Source organism: Bos javanicus, chromosome 8, assembly GCF_032452875.1.
Source record: "Bos javanicus breed banteng chromosome 8, ARS-OSU_banteng_1.0, whole genome shotgun sequence".
NCBI classification, from domain to species: domain Eukaryota; kingdom Metazoa; phylum Chordata; class Mammalia; order Artiodactyla; family Bovidae; genus Bos; species Bos javanicus.
Window position 1 is genome coordinate 104,251,372 of NC_083875.1, and position 20,662 is coordinate 104,272,033.

A 20,662-nucleotide genomic window follows, 5' to 3' on the forward strand; every position below is an offset into this window, starting at 1 on the left:
CGAGGGGCGCGGGGGCTGGCCATGTTCCAGCAGGCTCTGACCTCCATGGACTTGGTTTTGTTTTCTGGAAGCAGTTCCCACACCCCCAGTCCCCACACAGAGGGGAGGATTCTCCTCAATGCACCGGCTTGGAGGAAGGGTCCTTATTTCAGACACCGGCCCAGGGAAAGCTGCACCCGCCCAGAAGGTTATTAACATCCTCTGGTGAATCTATGGTTCTGGGGAGGTAAAGGGCATTGCTGAGGCCTCTCAGAAGGGAATGGGATGTTCTACTCAAGGGAAAAGACTAATTCCAGCTTCACCGTGTCCGTCTGTGCACGGGGGAGCTTGCTTGGAGAGGGGCTATAGACAGCATCTCTGTGTGAATGAAGACATTGCTATCGTAGCAGTAAACAAAGGGAGGCAGTGGCCATCAAGCCACCACGTTAGAGCTGTGGGCCCCGAGGGAACTCAGGATGAGAAAATATGGGATACTGGCCCCAGAGAGCCGAGGCGCACAGCCAAGGAATGGTTTCAGTGAGCCCAGACTCTTGCATCTTCCCATATACAGAAAAGCATCAAATTCCTTGAGATACCTGGTTTTCTTTAGTGAACAGTAATCTCTTGTGGGTCTGACTACCTGATTTTTGTTACAAAAACTCCTATATATCCTGGCTCCTCTGGCCCTTGCCTCTTCGGAGCAGTCTCTTGAGTTTTCTGAGATGTTATATCCTCAGTTCTGTCCACCAAATAAAACACAACTCTCAACTTCTAGGCTGTGAGTATTTTTAAAGTTGCTATCATGTAAATAAGGAGCCACAGAGTGACTGGGCTCCATAGATGGGCTCCTTCCTGCTCCCCTACTAGGAGGGGCCTGCCCAGCAGAGGAGCTAACCCAACCAGGCTGGACCAGAGGCCGATGCAGTAGGTGGGATGTCAACCTCTCATCACTTGCTCCCTCTTTCTGGGAAGGGGTGCTTTGACAGTCAGGGGTCTCTGCAGCAGGAGGCATCTGAAACAGGCTGGAGCTTCTCCATCCTTCTCTGGCCCCGGATGAGCAGGAAGGCATGGAGGCCAAGGGGAAGAGGCTGGCGCTACCAAGGGCTGCCAGCCACGCCCACACCCCCTTCTAGCCTTATTGCAGGGGAGATGGCAATGGCCTTTAGAGGCAATGACCGCATCCCAAGCATCCTTTGACAAGACTGGAGAGCCCCATTCTAGACACATGAGGGGCCTGGAGGGCAAATCCAGGAGGAGAAGGGCTCTAGTTAAGGCCCTCAGCAGGGCAAGTTCCACTGCACCCCGACCTGAGTGACATCTACCCGGTGGGCACAAGCTTGGCCTTGGCCTCTCAACCCCTTTTCCTCTGCAGTCCTCTTCAGTGCCCTTTGCCAGCCTTAATTTCCTTCCTTCCTTCCTTCTTTTCTTTCGCTGAGCTGGGTCTTAGTTGAGGCATGTGGAATCTGACTTGCAGCATGCAAACTCTTAGTTGCAGCAATGTGGGATTTAGTTCCCCGACCAGGAGGCAAACCCAGGTCTGCTGCATTGGGAGCTTGGAGTCTTGGCCCCTGGGCCACCAGGGAAGTCCCTGCTGGCCTTTAGAGTATCAGCAGAACCAATGCTGAGTATTCCACACCTGTAAGCCCACCCTGGATCTCACTTGATCTCCACAGCAACACACAGATGGCTGATCTTATCAGCTAATTGTGCAGATGCAGAAGCTGAGGCTTCAAAAGCTTAAGTCACCTGCCCAAGGTGACACGGCTACCAGTTGGGAGAGCCAACCCTAGTGTGTGAGATTCCAGAGCCTATACATTTAAGCCCCTCTGCCTCAGGCCTGTTTGCACCAGATGAGGAATTCAAGAAATGTCAGGCAGCCCTTTCTTCTTTTGCAAAGCTCTCCTGGCCGACATCTTTATGGGAGGGTGATGATACTGTCTGGAGGCAGCAGAAAACTGCCAGGGCTGACTCTTATTAGACAAATGGAAACTAAACACAATTTGTTGAAGCGGGAGGCTGCATCTGATTTCCTCTGATCGATTGTGTCTGGTTTGAGAGAAAACGGCTGCAGAATGAGCCGTGTTGAACCTGGGATGGATAACCTGTGCAGCACGACCCAGGGATTCTGGGCTAAATGGGAACCGGCTCCAACTGGCGCATCCGTCTGGGGCATCTGGGTCACGAGAGCCAGCTGCCTGCCACCCTGCCCATCTGAGCGCCAGAGCAGAGGACAGTTTCCTATGACAGAGGAGGTAACTGTTCAGGAGGCTGGAAAGGGAGACGATGATCCTGAGTGACCAGGGAATGAGGTTTCACTCCAGTTTCTGCTTCGCATTTCCTTGGCCTCCACCCTGTCCCAGGCCCTGGGCTGGTACTGGGGACGCAGACAGGAGAAAGCTGAGGTCCCTGCCGGTGGACCCCACCAGCTCTCCCTGTGTGCCGAAGAAAACTCAGCAAGAGGTTAAAGCAACGGGGTGGGCATTTTAACGGAGACATGAAAAACACGTGTGTTCCCCGGGTGAAAGAATTTTTGCACATGAGCAAGAAACGTTTTGAGTTGATGTCCATCTAGATTGTGGGGCTTGTTTGTTACTCAGCATCTCTGCGGCAAAAGCTCACTCATACATGGTGGTTTTGTGGGCTAGTGCTGGGCACTTAGCAGGGAATAAGTGAATGTCATTTCGACCCCTTAGGAAGAGGTTCCTCAGGAGGAATGATGCAACCCTTGTTCAAAAACAGGAAAGTAGCGGGAACACAGGGCAGCCATTCCTTGTGGTGCCTCCCCTGGAATATTTTCTAGAATCTCTCGACAGAGAGGACTCTCAGGGTTGGAGGAGCTTTGGGAGCCTACCTGGGTTGTACAGATGGGAAGACAGGCCGGTGATGGGTGAGGGGCTTTCCCGAGGGCGCCACTGCGTGGTGGGGACAGGGCAGAGGAAGGGTGTGGGCTCCTACTTCCAGGATGGGTCTGGTGCCCTGCATTCCCACACAGAGGGGCTTCCAGGAAGAGGTGTCTGTCCTGTGGCTCCACGTGCAGGCAGCGTGGGGTGTCTAGCCCGAGACCTGCTGTGTGTGTTTGGAGGGAGGGGGTTCCTAAGAGACACTGAGGCCAGGGTTGACCAGGCAGCAGGAAGAGCTGGCCCCTGCAAAGCCTGTTATCACATCTCTTAGCAGCTTGGGCTGCACAACCTCCCCAGCACCTGCCTGGGAATGAACCTGTTTTGGGTTCAAACCCACGCTCATCCACTCTCAACAACTAAGGCAGACCAGTCAGACCAGTTGGCCCCTGTTCCAACCTCCCAACAGCTCCCATCTCGCTCAGACACAAACTCCAAGGCGGCAGCACTAACCCGCCACTGCCCTTCCCCTCACTTACTGCTCCAGTCTCCGGCTTCCTGGACTTTGCTCAGACACTCCGGGTTCCACCTCAAAGCCTCTGCACTTGCTCTTCCCTCTGCTGGAAATGCTCTTCCCCCAGCTGTGGGCAGGACCGTCTTCCTTACCTCTTCCTCGTCCTACTGAGCTGTCACTTCCTGACCACGCCCCTCTGCTGTTTCCTATTTTCTCCTTAGCACTTTTCACCACCTAACATGCTGCGTGTTTCAGTTCTTTATCCGGTTTAGTCTGTCACTCCTGCCCCACTCTAAACCACATAATGGAAAGGATTTCTTTGTTGTTCACCACTGTATTCCCAGCACTGCAACTGTGCACGGCAGGTAGCAATCACTCAATCGAAATTTGCTAACGGAACAAAAGGAAGATAAGGAGGAAGAGAGTAGAAATAGATAGATGGATCGATAGATTGATAGGTAGATGATGCTTAACAAGGATCCGGTTGAGCTTCAGGGAAGAATCACAACGAGAGTGCAGTGGTAACAGCACCAGCTCGGAGGTAAGCAGGCCTGGCTTGGAATCCACACTCTACCGTTCGCTAGCTGAGCAATCTTGAGCAAGTCACTTCTCCCTGAGCCTCAGTTCTCTTCTCTGTAAAATGGAAATCATGGTAGTACTTGCCACAGCTAGTTACCGAGAGGATCAAAGAAGATATACTTGGAAAGCATTATCACCGTGCCATGGAGACTCTTGACATATGCCAGCTACCATTATTATTAAGAAAGGCCCAAATTATCAATGTGGACCAGGCTCTATGCAGAGCACTAGGGAATCAACGCTGACTCCAGACACAATTGCGCCCTCAAGCAGCCCATGGTTGAGGGGGGTAACTGACCAGGCTGGTAAATATTATTAAAATATAATGACACAGGAGCCATAACAGCAGGAAGCCCAGGGGGCTGAAGGGTCCAGAGACTCAAAGTCACCCCTCTTGAGAGGATCAGGGAAGTCTGCTTGGAAGAAGAGGCATGTGAGCTAAGGGCTGAAGCACACACAAGAGATAGCCATGCCATATGAAGTGGGAAGAACATTCCAGACAGACAGGCTGTGTGGCACAGGCAACGGCGAAGAGGTCTCTTGACGGCTCCATAGCACAGAACTGTCATCATCATTTTATAAAACTGAGCTCAGGGAAGTGAAATCATTTCCTGAGGGCACACAGCAAGGAACTGGCAGAGCTGGGATTTGAACCACCGCAGAGCCTGAAAACCCTGATGGACTGGTAAACAGGAGAGAGACAGAGAACACCAAGAAGAACCTGGTCTCCCCGCTGGGCTGGGTGTAGGCACAAAGGAGTGAGGGGAAGGGCCACAGCCCCCTGCCTCCGCCCCAGCTGAAGGATCCCCAGAGCCCCACTCGGCAAGAAGGACGGTACCTCCATCAGGTCTATAAGCCACAGCAGCCGCTCCTGGGGAGGAAGGGTGGGCAAAAGGCAAAAAGAAAAATACGTCAAATAAACATAAGGGATGGAGCGGGCACAGCAAACCCCCTTCCCAAACACACATACACACACAAGGCAAAACAAACAAAAATTCCCCAAACTCCTTTTCTCTTCACGTGGACTGCTTTGGGCAGGAATAAAGGAGGGATGAGGAAGACCCCACAGGGACAGTCAGCATGGCTTCATTCTAACTGCTTCCTGGAAGGAAAACAAGAAAGGACAGTGTCCTTGAGAAGGGCCGTCAGGAGATGGCCATGCCCCCTGAGGGCAACCCTGGGAGTCTCCAGCAGGTGAAGCTAGGATCATTATTCCCACTTGGCAGATGGGAAAACTGAGGCTAAGCAAAGGGAAGTGGCTTGTCCAAGGTCACATCTGTGGCTGAAAGGCAGAGCCTGAAGGAGTGTCTTGTTTGGAAGCCTCCATCAGAGAAGACCCAGATTCCAGGGAAGCCCAGGCCCCATGTTGGCAGAGAACTTCAGTGCCATGAACAGGAGCCCAGGGCTGTGCCTGTGGAAGATGCCTAGTGTGGGATGACATTTGGAGAGGGAATGGCAGAACCTCAGCCCCATGCTTTCCAGAAGGCCTCAAGTGCCTGCAAGTCCCCAGATACAGGGTGGTTACCTCAGCCAGGCTGGGAAACGGGCTAAGAACAGATGCTTCCTCTGCCCTCCAGGTGTGGGCAGCATGTCTGGGAGGTTACTTGTCCTTTACTCTCCCAACAAGCTGGGTAAAGGAGCATTGCTACCCCAGTGCCAGGAGGGAGAGCCAGGCGCTGCGGAGTAGGGTGCCTTTCCACACCGCCTCTCCTGCCTGCACATCGCTCTCTTAGCACCCACCTCCCAGAGCTCGTCCTGACCTTGGTCAGTCCTGATCTGACGCACCTGTGCTCTCCAGGGGTCTCAGACTCATCAGTTCAGTTCAGTCGCTCAGTTGTGTCCAACTCTTTGCGACACCATGGACTGCAGCACGCCAGGCCTCCCTGTCCATCACCAACTCCCGGAGTTTACTCAGACTCATAGTTATTCACATTTCAGAAGCTGGGAGACCCTTTCCATCTGTCCTACAAACTTCCTGCTCAAAATCATCCTGTAGCTTTTAGAGCTGTGCCTTTCCCAGGGTGTTCCAATCTGGAGGGAAGGTGTCTTTGACAAGGCAGGGTCAGCTGCCACAGCGGGGCCTCAGATGGTCAGGGACAGTGCCTTCCAAGTACAGGAGAGACCCAGGCGCTGAGCTGGGGCTGGAACCCCTGCCATGAGCCCTTCCTGGGGATACACCTCCAAATCCTGCAGCCTGGCCTGCCCTCGGGGCCTTGGGCTGCTGTGGCCAGAGTCACCAAGGACCTCAGGTCATTCTACCCACAGGGAAACCAAGGCCCAGAGAAGCTGGGCTTAAACCTAAGCCCCTTACCTTCCAGGCTAGAACACACCCCATCCCACCCACTGGATCTCTCATCCTCACTTCTAAAGGGATCATCCCAGAAGTACAGTATGCAACCCCCCAAGTTTTAGAGCAGTGATTTGTGGCTCCTGAATCCCCACATGGACATACTTAAGCCAATCTCAGTGGAGCTGGACGCAGAGAGAAATGAACCCTCAGGCCAGGGCTCCGCAGCCTGAAGCCAGCTTGTCACCCATGTGTGCCACATCAGAGCCAAACATGCAGCCCCAGGTAGGGGAGAGCCTCCTCCCTGCCCCAGAAGTGGTCTGCAGCCGTGTCCAGAGCCTGGAGGAATGGGCGGCAGCTTCCTAGCCACCCCAGGAAGGATGAGGACTCGGGGGATGAAGGTGACTCTGGATGGTAGGGACAGGAGGTAGAGGAATAGAAGTTTCCCCAGAAGCTCAGATCCCCAGAGCTTTAAGAAAAAAAAAAAAGCCACACTGGGAGCTGAAGCCCACAAAGCGGGCATGCTGCGGGGCTGTCTCCTGGTGGCTGTGAGTGCACCTGTGCCTGCTGACCACCTGTATCTGCAGGTGGACATCATCGCATCCTCTGACCTCCTCCTCCTCCAACAGGACAACCAACACTGTCTAATAGAGATTCCACCTGTAAGAGCTCCCAGTTCAGTGTCTGGGAGTAACAGTGGTTAAAGAACTAGACTTCCTCCTCCCCTTCCACAGGAGAGAGGGGCTGAATGACTGACAGGCAGGGAAGCAGAGGACGGAGCCGAGCCGGCTCTCCTGACCTCCAGCTCTGACTTTTCCCACGGCATCGGTCTTGGTAACTGGCTGTGTCCTGAGATGGATAATAAGGCACTTCCCCTGCCCTTTCCTCCCCAAGGCCTCCCAGGGTTCATCTGCCTCTGAGCATCCTGGGGGCATAGCCACACCCTGAGGCGGCCCAGATGCCTTTCTGGGGGCTGGCGAGTCTGGGAGAAAGTCAGGCTGGGTTCAGGGGCTCCAGAGAATCAGGAGTGGGTCTCTCAGGGAAGATCCCGGTCACCACGACCATTACCATCAATGAGACCACCAGCGTGATGTCTCATGGGATCCTCCCACTACTGGTTCTGTTCGTCTCGTTAAGAAAAATGTTAGTCGCTCCGTCGTGTCCGACTCTTTTTGACCCCATGGACTACAGCCCAGCAGGCTACTCTGTCCATGGAACTCTCCAGGCAAGAATACTGCAGTGGGATGCCATTCCCTTCTCCAGGGGATTGAACCTAGGTTTCCCACTTTGAAGGGAGATTCTTTACCGTCTGAGCTACCGAGGAAGCCATTTGTCTCGTTACCTGCATTTTCCGCCTTTCTTCCCCAGCCCACCCGCCTGCATCCCACTCAGCCTGTGAGCCCCTGAGGCAGGGTCAATCCGTCTTGTTCCGTTGTGTCTGAGAGCCCATGCCTGGCACACAGGAGGCACCCAGCAATCAGGAGGTTTTCACAGGCGAAGAAACTGAGGCTCTGAAAGGGAAGGCCCAGAGCTGGCCAGGAGTCACATCCCAGCAGAGACTCCCAGGGCTGGATTCGAACCCAGATGGGTCTTAACTCCCTTGCTGGCTGTGAGGTCAGGCAAGGGGCAGGGGCTGCTCACCCTGGCCGAGCTGACGGTGGTGGAGGTGCCGTGGCTGCCTGTGGATGAGCCAGTGTCGCTGTAGGAGACCGTGGAGTAGGTGTCCCCGGCTGCAGGACCCGGAGGCTGCCGCGCCTTCATGGACTCAATCTCCCGTCTCAGCACCAGGTGGTCAAAGCGGTCCAGGTCTTGGGGGGAGATGGTGCCTCTCACCTCGGAGAGGAGCGAGAACTGGAGGCCGGGACAAGCCAAGCACTCAGCAGGGAGCTCCACCGGCAGGCATGACGGCCCTCTGCCACCCCAAATGCAGGCGTGCGTGCTAAGTCGCTTTAGTCACGTCCGACTCAATGGACTGTGGCCTACTAGGCTCCTCTGTCCATGGGATTCTCCAGGCATGAACACTGGAGTGGGTTGCCATGCCCTCCTCCAGGGGATCTTCTCAACCCAGGGATCGAACCCACATCTCTTGGGTCTCCTGCATTGGCAGGTGGGTTCTTTACCACTGGCACCGCCTGGGAAACCCCTGTTACCCCAAACAACCTTCGTGCAAACTTGGTCACTGCCCTCCCCTCCTTAACTCTCCATGGCTCACCACCGTCCTAGGACCAATTCCAAACCCCTAGATGCTGGGCCCAGCGTCATCGACCCCTCTCCCTGCTCACTTCTTCTTCCCTAACATCTCACCTTTCATGTCCGGCTCCAAGACCCTGAACAGGAAGCCCTTGCCTGTCCCTTCCCCTTCCTTCTTTTAAAACTGACTCCCCTCTGTTAAGTCTTCCCAAAGGTAACCACGCCCAGTGGATTTAATCACTTCTTTCTTGGTGCAGCTTCTGAACCTCAAACAGGCTTCTCCACTAGAGAAGCGTTCTCAAAGAGGGCAGCGCGGTTTGGTCACGTGGGGGCTTGTGAAACATGCAGAGTTAGCCAGCCTGGGGTGTGGCCTGGGCATTGCTTTTTAAGAGCAATCCAGACGACTCTAAAAAGCTGCTACATTGGGACCCCAAACACAAGGCACGTGGACTGTTCCCTTGACAGTCTGAGGGGTTCAGGGGTGGGGGCTGGGGGTGGGGTCTGTCTTGGTCACCAGTCTCTGCCCAGGCTTCAGGCTGGGTCTGACTCTTTGTGGGTTCTCAGTAAAGGAGTGGGCTTCAGAGGGAGGCAGGGAAGGATGTAGAACCCCAGGGGAGCTGAAGCCAGGCCCCTCCAGCCCTGCCTTGCCCGAGGAGGCGCGGGTCACCTTGGCATGGGTGTTGAGCAGCTCGAACAGGGCCATGACTAGGGCCTCCACCGACACGCTGCCGCCGCGGTACTCCTCCAGGTAGTAGGCCATGGTGGCACGCTCCTGCTCAGTCAGCAGGTGCCGCGCCTGCTCCTCCAGCAGCACCCGCGTCTGGATCCCCAGGCTGCTCAGGGTCACCTGGGAGCCGGCTGGCCCCTTGTAAAACCCCAGCTGAAAGACAGCGAGACAGAGGCCCCGGGGGTGCCAGTCTGCTCTGGAAGCCCAGCCAGGTGCCACCCTGCAGACAGGTGGGGTGGGTCCCTCTGAGGTCTCCGCCCACGGGTAAAGCCGCAGGTGTTCCCGGACGTCCTCAGGGCACCGGGTCTCGGTTGCGTGTAGCTGCAAAGTGCTTTTCTGGCTCATGGGGCACTTTTACACGTGTTGTCTCATCAGAGCCCCGTGACCATTCAGGGTCAAGCAGTATTATTACGGTTCCCATTTTACTGTTTAGGTTGCTGTCTCTCTCTGGGTACATTGGGGATAACAGTAATGTTATTTCTGAAACGTGGCTCAGACCCGCACACACGGCATGCCTCCCAGCATGGCCTCCACCACCATCAGCCGTGTCTAAGAGGCCACCCGGTCTCCCTGCTTGTCCCCTCTACCTCTCCCTGTTGCCTACACAGAGCTGCTGAGGTGACCTCGTGAAAACATAGATCTCATGTTGCCCCCCTGGTGAAGCCTTTCAATGGCACCCCATTTGGCTTAGCAGCTAAACCTCTTCCCCGGCTCACTAAGTCCTATGGGATCTGACGATCCCACCAACAAGCCATGTGTGGCACCTGCCCCAGGGCCCTGGCACATGCTGTGCCCTCTGACTGCATCCTCCCCTCCAGCTCCTGCCCAGACTCTGATTTCACTACCACCATTTCATGTTCAGCTTACAGCCCAGACACTGTGTTGCCACCTTAGAGAGCCTTCGCCCTCTCCCTCTGCCCTCCCCGCACCTAAACATCTGCCGTTCTCTCTCCTAAGACCTGGTGCCTTTCTTGGAAGGCACTGAACGTCTTTGCTGATGAGATACGCACGCAGGTTTGCTTCACTTTGATGTGTGTCTTCTTCACTGGGTGTGACCCCCACCAGGGTGGGGACCTGATTTGTGCTGTTCGTGCCGCTAACTCCGGGGTCCAGGGTGGTGCCTGGAACCTGGTGGCCTGGAACATTCCCATGAGTGTGGGAAGGAGGCTACGCAGGCAGTCGGTGGGCTGCTCACCCTGCTGGACCCAGAGCTCCCCACTCGGGCACCAGTGAAGAAGCCAAAGATGCCCGCAGACAGAGGGCAGCGTACCTTGTTGGCCCCTTCTGCTGCGAGATCCCCGGGAAACCTACGAAGAAAGACAAGCACGTTCAGCCTGATGTCTGAGCAGTTCAAACAGGCACGGGCCAGGGGATGGCTGCTTTACAGCGAGAGGAATGAAACTTTGGGAGAACCACGGGCCGCGCTCACCAGGCCCTCTCAAGGGAATATCAGGCCCTGGACAGACGGGCAGTTTCTGAACTCCTGACCAACCATGTGGATGGCACTTCTAAAACCAGGCAAGGTGGTCTGCTGAGTTGTTTCATGCCCTGTAGGGCCAAGTCAGGTAACACGCAGAGGAGAGACTAAATAATAAGTGCCACGTGGTCTCGGGGTCAGGCCAACCCAGGAAGGGTGAGGACGGAGGCACCTGGAGATGCTGAGAAACAGCCTGCAGGTGCCGCTCTCTTCCAGTCTGTCTCCATGAAAAAAAATGTGGTCCAAGCTTCCAGAATCCCCGATTTTCAAGAAGCAGCCAGAAATCCAGGTGTTCCCCCCCTCCCCGCCCATGGGAAACCTGATGTCTTTTTAAATGTTGGTAACTAATTTTTTAAAATTACTGTACTGGGAAGGAAAGGAAGACAGGAAGGAGGGGATGAAGAAAGGGAGAGAGAGATGCCCTGGGTGTGTTCGGCTTGGGGGACGCCAGTCAGTTCGGGATTTCAAATGGAAAGCCAAAGATGACACCTTACATTATTAGCAGCTCTGCAGCCACCTGGCAACTATCTCTCACGTTATGACTCCCAAGACCCTTTCACGCAACTCACTCGTGGGATCCTTATCCACACACCTGGAATGCGGGCCGCAGTTAGGATTCCCACTTTTCAGACAAAGCAACTAAGGGCCAAAAAGGAAGTTACGAGATTTGCTAAACAGCAAGTAAAGAGCGAGCGAACTGGAGGCTGCAGTTCAGCTTTCCAAGGAAAATTGAGGCCAGAAGAGCAAAGGGGATGTGCCCATGGTCAGGCCCCGCAAACGGGCGGGAGCCTGGGGTGGGACCTCAGGCTCAGGGAACCGGGGAAGTCCCCACAGCTCGGGGCCCAGAGCGTGGTGCAGGGGTGGAAGGGGCCGTTACTGGCTTTCAGGAACGGCCCTGGGATCCTGGGGCTCAGAGTGAGAGCACGGCATGGCCGCACCTTGCGCAGCTGGCGGCAGCGTCCCCGATCCGGGAACTGGCGATCCACTCGGTCTGGTCCACGGTGGTGCGGGCGTGGGGCAGCCTCCCGACGTCCTTCACGGTCAGGATGAGATGCTGGGATGACTTGAGCAGCCTGACTGCCTCGTCATGCAGGATGTTGAGAAAGCTCCGCCCATTCACCTCCAGAATCTGGTCCCCAACCTGCCAAGCCCACAACATAACACAGTCACCTGGGCTGTCTGCAGGATAGTGACTCATGCCAGGGGCTCAGAGTCCAGATCGCAATTTTCCTCCTGGGTAGCCTAGGAAGGATGTCACCAAGGCTCAGACGGGCTATGTGGATGCTTGAGGGTCACACAGCAAGAGACTCAAAGAGGTTATGTGAATGCCTGAGGGTCACACAGCAAATCAATGGCAGAACCAACCATCCAATCCAGATCCTCAGCCCATGACCCTGTCACTAGAAAGGGCCACCTCCCTCAACCGAACAAGGGCTTTGAGGACTGGGTCTTTGAAGTTCCCGAGAGTCTCCTTATCTAGAAAACAAAACCCATTTCAGAGGCCTGGATGCAAGTGGAATTGGGGGGAAGATGAGATGTGAAGGTACTGTTCCAGTAATTTTCCTTTTACACTTCTACATCATTAAGTTTGTTACCTTAAGCATGCATTCTTACACTGCCTTAGTGTAAACACCATTTAAATTTACTTAAGAGAAATCAGTAAATGAGAAAACTAGCCTACTGATAAAGGAATAATATATTGCTTGGATTTTTAGGACAAGACGGTGGTTTTATTTGGTAATGGAAGAACATATTTTTTAATGAAAGGATGAAAAAATAGAAGAAGAAAAAACTAGCCTTCCAATAAACATAAATATGTGACAAGACCAGAAAGGTTGTCCAGGAAGCTGTTTCAGGGTCAGCTGGGGCACTTTCAAACTCGGAGGGTTTGGTGCTTTTTTTACTTTCATTGATGGGTGACCGGAGGGGGCTACCAAGGGTCACAGCCCACCGTGGTCTTGAAGGGCAGCCCTATAACACCAGTTATTTCTGGCCCCTCTTCCTTCTTCCCTCCATCCCTGTCTGCTGATGGCACATGGTCACCCCTAGGGGCATTTTCCAGCGTTTTTAAAAGCAGAACTTGGAAAGGGTGAGCCAAACACGAATTTGGAAGAAAAAGAGAAAAGAAGATGTGGTGATGAGCCTGAGAACCAAAACCCTGGTCCCCAGTTTCCTGTCTTTTCTTTAACCCCTCACCTGCAAGCGGGGAGTTTTCAGAATAGAAAGTGGTTATAAATTCAGTCTTTCTGTCTCCCCTCTGCTCCAGTGTTGATGTGTTCAGAGAAGGCCCTTCGCCTCCACAACCCCATCCAATACGTCCCGCATACCTCCTGTGTGCCAGGCTCTGCGCTGGGACACAGAGCCGAGAAAGACAGACCTCCTCCTGCTCTCAGGCTGCTCAGCGGGCTCCACCTTGTGCTATGAGTGGGTTTTCCCGCCAGCCTCTCCACACCTTGTCTCCAAGGCCCAGAACACAGTGGGAATTCAATAAAAATTAATCCAATGAGTGCAGAGTCAGATACCAGTCCCCCCCAATCCTAGCTCCAGGACCATTTCTGCTGCAGCTCAGGGGGGCCAACACATGACACCAGCCTGGAGCCCCAAATTTCGAGCCACTTCTGACCAGATGCTGACTGTATGCCAAGAACCTTGTTTGTCCCTTTACATATCTATTTTTTCCCTATCTAATATCCTCCGCATTCTGCCAAGTAGGGATCATTTGCTCTGCATCTGACCAGAGAAAAGACAGAGACTCAAACAGGTTAAGTAAACAGTTTGTGGTTACAGAGGCTAGTGAAGAGGACAGCGGGGTGGAAACCCAAGTCAGGCTCCAAGGTCCTAACGCTGTCTGCTATTGGGCTGCTGTCAGGCTTCTGCTGTTCCTCCCTAGTCCTGCCTGTAGCATCCAGCTCTGAAAACCCACCCTCATCATCAACTCTGCCTTTGTGCCCCCAGTGCCGGAGACCCGGGTTTGATCCCTGGGATGGGAAGATCCCCAATGGCAACCCACTCCAGTATTCTTGCCTAGAGAATTCCATGGACTGAGAATCTTGGCAAGCTACAGTTCATGGGATTGCAAAGAGACAGACATGACTGAGCAACTCACACACACACACACACACACACTCTCTCTCTCTCCCCAGGAAGTCTCACTTTCCTCCCCCTACATCCGTTCCCTAACCTGTGGCCCCACCTGCTCAATCCTGGGGTCCTGGGCTGGCATTCTCCTCCGTGCATTAACTTCTAAACTGGCCCCAGACCTGGCACTGGGTTTTACTGTTTCCTGTTTCCTTAGCTTAAAAACCTGAATGGCCCCTATAACCCAGCTGGTGGCATAACCCTACGGTCAAAGGCTTCAAAGACCATCAGACTTGGGTAGACACTCTGGCTTTGCTACCTTCATGCCACATGAACTCAAGCAAATCCCCCAATAAACTTTTTTTTTTAATCGATTAAAAGAACACATTCATTTTATTAAGGTACTTTTCTGTTACTTTAGGAGAGAAAAAAAAAAGCTTTCAAATAGTGGCTTGGTTTCAAAATTCATTGTTTTGGGTTTTATTTCATGCTATGTCAGTCCTGCTTCTTGGGAATAAATCTATAGCAAAACCTCAGAAGATCTATTACCTTGCATGAAGGCAGAAAAAAAAAGGAAAACTATAGGTCAGGTTCGAGAGGAGTTTGGGTTACACCAGCATATTACTGCTGCTGCTGCTGCTGCTGCGTCACTTCAGTCGTGTCCGACTCTGTGTGACCCCATAGACGGCAGCCCACCAGGCTCCCCGTCCCTGGGATTCTCCAGGCAAGAACACTGGAGTGGGTTGCCATTTCCTTCTCCAATGCATGAAGGTGAAAAGTGAAAGTGAAGTCGCTCAGTCATGCTGGACTCTTCCCGACCCCATGGACTGCAGCCCACCAGGCTCTTTTAGAGGCCTATTTAAATTTTTCTCAGGAAATTACTTTCCAAATTACACGTAGGAGCACATTTTCCACTGTTACTAAGAACAGGGGACAAAAATCCATTAAACTTTTGTTGCTTAGTTTTCTTGCACATAGGGAGGGAATCCTAGCCCAGGATTGCCCTCCAAATTTCTACAGTCATCAGCGTCATCGGTCATCAGCATTGGTTTTCAATGCCACCAGCAATATCCACAATTTTCTCTCTTTCCATATCTTTGAGCTCCCCAGTCGAAAAATCCCTGAGAACTTGTGTGTCCTAAGTCACTTCACTCATGTGCGACTCTTTACAACCCCATGGAGTGTAGCATGCCGGGCTCCTCTGTCTATGGAACTCTCCAGGCAAGAATACTGTGGTGGGCTGCCATTTCCTACTCCAGGGGATCTTCCCAACCCAGGGACTGAACCAGTGCCTCTTACACCTCCTGCTGGCGGGTTCTTTACCACTAGCGCCGCCTGGGAAGCTTAGGTAGCCTGAGTTGGTCTCCTTGTAAAGAGCTTAAGGGAAGACCCAATGTCTGATTTGAGGCTCGGCACACAGTAAGTGCTAAATAAGTGCTTATGCACAGGAGGTGTGGGTTTTGCCTCTTCCCTCTGTGCTTCTCTCCCAGTTGGTGTTTCCTGATGCTGAGAAGCAAAGCTGTGTTAAAGAAGACCTTTGCAGGCAGGTACTAGGGCCTTACTGAGAGCGGACTGCGATGCCAGCTCCCTCCAGCCCACTGTTCTGGGTCCTCACATTTCCCTGCATAGCGGCTGCACCTCTCCCCTCTGCTCCCAGCTTCCCCCTTCCCCACAGCTCTGAGCTGGAGCCAGACTGTACTTTTCATCTGCTGAAGTGCTCTGTTTGCTTAAGTATCCCTCTCAATAGCTCTGGCTTTTGTTAAGCTAAGGGAATCAATTTTAATCTTTCCCACATACTTTATTTCATCTCAGCAGTTTAATTAAAGGAAGTAACATCTGAGAGACCAGATAAGTGGGAGCATCCTTTGTGAGCAAGCCCCTCCCTACGGGTCTAGGCCCTGGGGGCAAACAACTCAATTCCACAAACAGATACCAGGCCCTTTACAGTGAGGACTGTCCCAGATATTGCACGGGACTTAAGTACACTAAATCAAGTATTCGCTGTTTAACCGAAACTCAGATTTACACGGTGGCATCTGTTTTTATTAGCTAAAACTGGCAGCGCTGGATTGGGGGTATCAGTCTCTTCTGGAGGCAATGCTTGTGGGTGTGGGCAGGGGTGAGCCTATTTAGCGCTATGGTTTCCAAACTTCAGTTACATTCCCTTGCCCTGGGCCGGGCACGTGTCATTTGTTCAGTCCTGTGAATCACCAGTGGACAGGTACTGCAGCTTCCTTGTAAGAATTAATATCTGGCAAATCGAAGGTCTGCTGTGCTAATCACATGCCTATTGAATAAATCCCTACCCAGTCTGTGCATCAGCATAGGGATCATGTGCGATCCACCAGGGAACAGACTTGAAGCAGGAGTCACTTTCTGCTGCTGCTGCTGCTAAGTCACTTCAGTTGTGTCCGACTCTGTGTGACCCCATAGACGGCAGCCCACCAGGCTCTGCCGTCCCTGGGATTCTCCAGGCAAGAACACTGGAGTGGGTTGCCATCTCCTTCTCCAATGCATGAAAGTGAAAAGTGAAAGTGAAGTTGCTCAATTGTGTCCGACTCTTCGAGAACCCATGGACTGCAGCCTACCAGGCTCCTCCGTCCATGGGATCTTCCAGACAAGAGTACTGGAGTGGGTTGCCATTGCCTTCTCCAGTTCCTCTCTGAAAACCCCGATTTAATGGGGGTACATGAGCCTGTCCTTCCCATCTCTTTCCTCTCTTCTCCTATCTTTCTTCTTCAGTGAGTGAAAGTCGCTCAGTCGTGTCTGACTCTTTGCAACCCCATAGAATAGTCCATGGAATTCTCTAGGCCAGAATACTGGAGTGGGGTGCCTTGCCCTCTTCCAGGGGATCTTCCCAACCCAGGGATCGATCCTAGGTCTCCAACATTGCAGGCGGATTCTTTACCATCTGAGTCACCAAACCAAAACTCTAGATAGGGCTGTCTCCAGACAGCCCTTCGCAGCATCTGAGTTGGTCAGAGTGACTCCCATTTCTGTGTCCAGCTCTCTTTCATTCCTTCTACTTGTTGGAAAGCTTCCCGAGGCCTGCAAGCCCTGTCAGAAGAGTCATCTGCATGTTCAATGCCATTTAAAGTTCACCAGCAAGTTTCAAATAAATCCAGCGTCTCCCTGTTGACCCCAGCAGCCCCAGGCCAGCAGGCTCTGCAGTCTTGTCCTCGCGGTGCAGCCGAAAGATAACTGTTGTCCTAAAGCCAGGCAGCCAGGACACAGTGGCTGTGTGGCCCTGCCCAGTTCAAGGACACCCCGAGTCTGTCTCCTGCTCTGTACAAGGTACACAAGACTGCTTGCAATCCCCAGGTCACTGAGAAGCAAGTGGGACCACTTGGCACAGGGCCTGACATGAGAGAGGCTTTCCAGAGCTTTTCATTCGCTTTCTTTCCAAACCGCAGGGACAGGTCGACATGTCAGCTGGCTCAAGGTCACCGTCACATGTGAACAGTGAGCCAGCATTTGGGCCCAGCCTCTCTTGAATTCTCCCTCAACCCCGAGGCACTTGTATCCCCACGCAGTATCTGGCACCCGGGAGACGTTTATGGGGAAGGGATGGCAGAGACCCCTCCTCCCTATTCTCTGAGGCTTACTTCCACTCGCTTCCCCTTTTCCTTTGGTTTGTGCGATGTGAAGTACAGGTGGAGTGTTTAAAGGTCTTCACCCAGCACTTCCCCTAAAGCCCACCATTCCAGCCAACCCTTCGCCCAACCCCTCACTGCCGCCCCAGGCAACAAAAAACCCAGCTAAGAGTTCTATATGTTCAGTCATTGGAATGTTCCTCTCCTTCCCATGAAAGCCAGCTCTGAGTTAGACAGCTGGGGGCTGGGGGGCTGGAGGGGTGGGGTGGTAATCAAGGCAAAAAGTAAAGACAGGCAACGACTGTCAGGCCTTCCAGGGTCCCCTACAGATGGGGAGACTGCCCGGACAGGCAGCACAGGGACCTGTCCAGGGGACGCAGAGCAAGGCAACAGCCAAGCCCACACACCCTGAGGCTGATTAACCAAGGAAACAGCACCCACCCAGAGCTGTCAGGACACGACCCGCTAGAGAAGGGAGAGTGTGATCGAGTGTCTAATATTGCTCAGCTTGCAGACAGGCGCCGATGGGGAGGACGTGGAAGGATAAACGAATAAAGGAGGCTTATTTTATTTGTCACCACGGGCGTCCTATTCATCACCAGTGACGGAGGAGCGGAGGGCGGACCACGGGAGTGCCCTTCATTTTAAGGCAGAGCAAAGACTCCTCCATCATCCACAGCCCAGCGAGTGACAGGCTCGGGTTCAGGACGCTCCGTGGAGAGCGCAAAGGGACTTTAACAAGGACAGGACACTGATTTTCCCTGAACTTGGCCAGCCAACCACCAGGAAGCAGGAATTCATGTCCCCTGGGTCTGAAGCTCTTGGAGCAGCGGAAAGTGCTCAGGCTTGGGAGTGAGCCAGCCTTGGTAAACGGTTCCCTGTTACTCCCTGAGAGACCTGGGGAAAATACTGTTACATCTCCAAGTCTTTCTTCCCTCAAAACAAGAATAAGACCACCACTCACTAGAGTGTTACATCGTCTAAATGAGATGCCATCTGCTGTGTGGTTATTGAACACAGATTCAGGAGTCTTGTCCTCCGAGTCTAATTCCAGCTGCCACTTCCTAGCTGTGTGACCTTGGGTGATTTCCCTACCCTCTCGGTGACTCAGTTACCTTCTCTGGAAAACGGGTTAAGCATCAGTGCCTACCTCATTGTCTGAGGATTAAAAATGAAGTCCTGCACTCTCCACTGTAGCCCCAGCACCTAAGATAGCACTTGGCACATGCAAGGTGCTCAGTGAATATTCATGAATGAACAACTACAAAGCAGGTAACACAGTATCCAGGATACAAAGTGCTCAATAAATGTTAGCTGCATTCTTGAAAACCATGCTTACCCTTAAGGTACCCCTTGGTCACTCACCAACCAAATGTTGCGATTCTGCCTCCTCGGACTCTCTTAAAGCCACACCACCTGCCTTTCCACCTGCCCCCTCTCTGGCCCTGCCCTCCATTTCAGCACTCACACGGACTGACCACACCTATGAGGCACATACTCATATCCCCATCTTACAGATGAGGAGACTGAGGTCAGGAAGTGAAGTGAGAAGAGCTGGCATTTGGCCGACGTTCTGCCAGCCTGCCAAGCCTCTGCTCTGACCAGTACTGGCTCCTCCTTGAAGAAAAGCCAGCCTACCCTTCCACCTCTGATATGACCCTCAGCCCCGGGGCATCCTGCCATGCACACAGTCTGTGCTCTGTTCATGCTTGGTGAAGGGAACAAATGAGCCCAAAGAACCCAGGGCAGGATGGCAGTGGGGCTATGCTCCTGCATCAGAAGGAGTTGGGGGAGAGACCTGCCAACAACTCGACCCCTGTGCTGAGCTGGGTGGGCGGGAATCTTCCCTCTCCGGACACGCACAGCAGTGGAACCCTCGCTGTGCCAGGGCCCCAAAGGAAGCTGACTTCAGCCCCTTTTTCCCCACCTTCCCAAGATTTTATTGAAATTTATTGGATTTTGTGGCTTCCAATGAGGACTCTGCTGATTGTACCATCACTGCAGTGAAAATTCAAATTCCACTGGAGAGTTTTATTGCAATTATGAATCTTTAATGGTCTACCATATCAGGTATGAAACTTTAATGGGCTTGTTTTCTTTTTTTTCGGTACAAGTGAGCAATGCAGTTTTAATGAGACACCAGTAGTTTTTCCCAACAGTTCAGAAGTCAGTAAACCTTGTCTGTATTTAATAAAAAAGATCAAGGTAAATGCTCAGAAGGTGCCTGCAGGAACCAAGCTGGGGGTAAGAGCTGGGTTTGGGTGAGCTCAGCACACACCCTCTCTGGTTCAGGGTTAGGGTTAGGGCTCTCACAAGGCAGAACTCACTCGAGACGCCACGGATGGAATTGGCAGTGGTGCATCCTCACCTCCCTGTGGTTCCTCCTTCTCACCGGGTGCATCCATTGTCAGTCCTTGCTCATTATTTTCAGGACACGAAATGAAATGTAAGATGCGCTGTGCTCAGTCGTGTCCAGCTCTCTGCGACCCCATGGTCTGCAGCCTGCCATGGGATCTTCCAACCCTTGCATACCCTGCACTGGCAGCGGGTCCCTTACCACTGCGTCACCTGGGCTTCCCCTTCAGAACACGAGCGGTCCTCACGGAAGGCCTGCTCTAACCCCAGGTCATCAATGGAAAAACAGGCCCAGAGAGGGGAAAGGACATGCCCAAGGTCACACTCTGAGTCTATGTCGGAGCAAGGGCAGAGAAGTCACTCCTGAGTCCTTCTCACAGAAGAGTCTGGCTTCCAAATAAACACATCAGAGCAATGACAAAGGTCAAACTCAGGAGAAAGAACAGCTACCAAAACCCCCTGAGCACCTCGCTTAGGCCAGCTACCTCGTACAATTTGACTCAACACTTAGAAAGCACCACTTGAGGCATGCATGGGTACAGCCTGTTCTAAACCAGGGCCATGAAACTCAGAGTAATGAAGTCACTTGCCCAGGGACACCCATCAGGATTTGAATCCAGAGCAGGATTTGAACCCAGTCCAACTGGTAGGCTGAGCCCCAGACTTGTATTTGCCTATGCAACATTTCAACTCAGATGACGCAAAGGCACTGGAAACCAGCACCGCCCAAAAGCACTTTGTGCAATAGCAGCTCCACAGTCCTCATCGCGGTTTGAGACCACGCTGGACTGTGAACATTGAGCTGTGGACCAGAGGACTGCATTCCCCTTGCATGGCACGCAGGAGGCACCGTTCCAAGGCCTGACAACATCAGTGAACTTGTGAATAAACAATCAAATAAATGGACAAGCAAATAAACAAACAGGAAAGCTAGTCCCCTTGCCCCTTCCGGCTTTTGCAGACGGGCAGGAGACACTTTCCATTTATGTAAAGGTCTAGTCTGACAAGGCCAGACTATGTAGGGAGGCTGGGTACCTGCAGCCCAG

At 53.0% G+C, this 20,662-nt stretch overlaps 1 protein-coding gene across 2 annotated transcripts in view; it reads right to left on the bottom strand.

The window, feature by feature from the left end:
* The window catches only part of WHRN (whirlin), a 90,314-nt gene that overhangs the window by 12,741 nt on the left and 56,911 nt on the right, over positions 1-20,662 (bottom strand). Inside the window, exons 4-8 of one of the 2 annotated variants that reach the window (XM_061426622.1) lie at positions 11,529-11,731; positions 10,384-10,420; positions 9,054-9,266; positions 7,838-8,047; positions 4,748-4,780 (exon numbers count right to left, since the gene is read on the bottom strand). In XM_061426622.1, coding sequence (XP_061282606.1) covers positions 4,748-4,780; positions 7,838-8,047; positions 9,054-9,266; positions 10,384-10,420; positions 11,529-11,731 — 696 coding nt within the window. The remainder of the gene's footprint in view (positions 1-4,747; positions 4,781-7,837; positions 8,048-9,053; positions 9,267-10,383; positions 10,421-11,528; positions 11,732-20,662) is intronic. The other variant, XM_061426623.1, reaches the window with a different exon arrangement.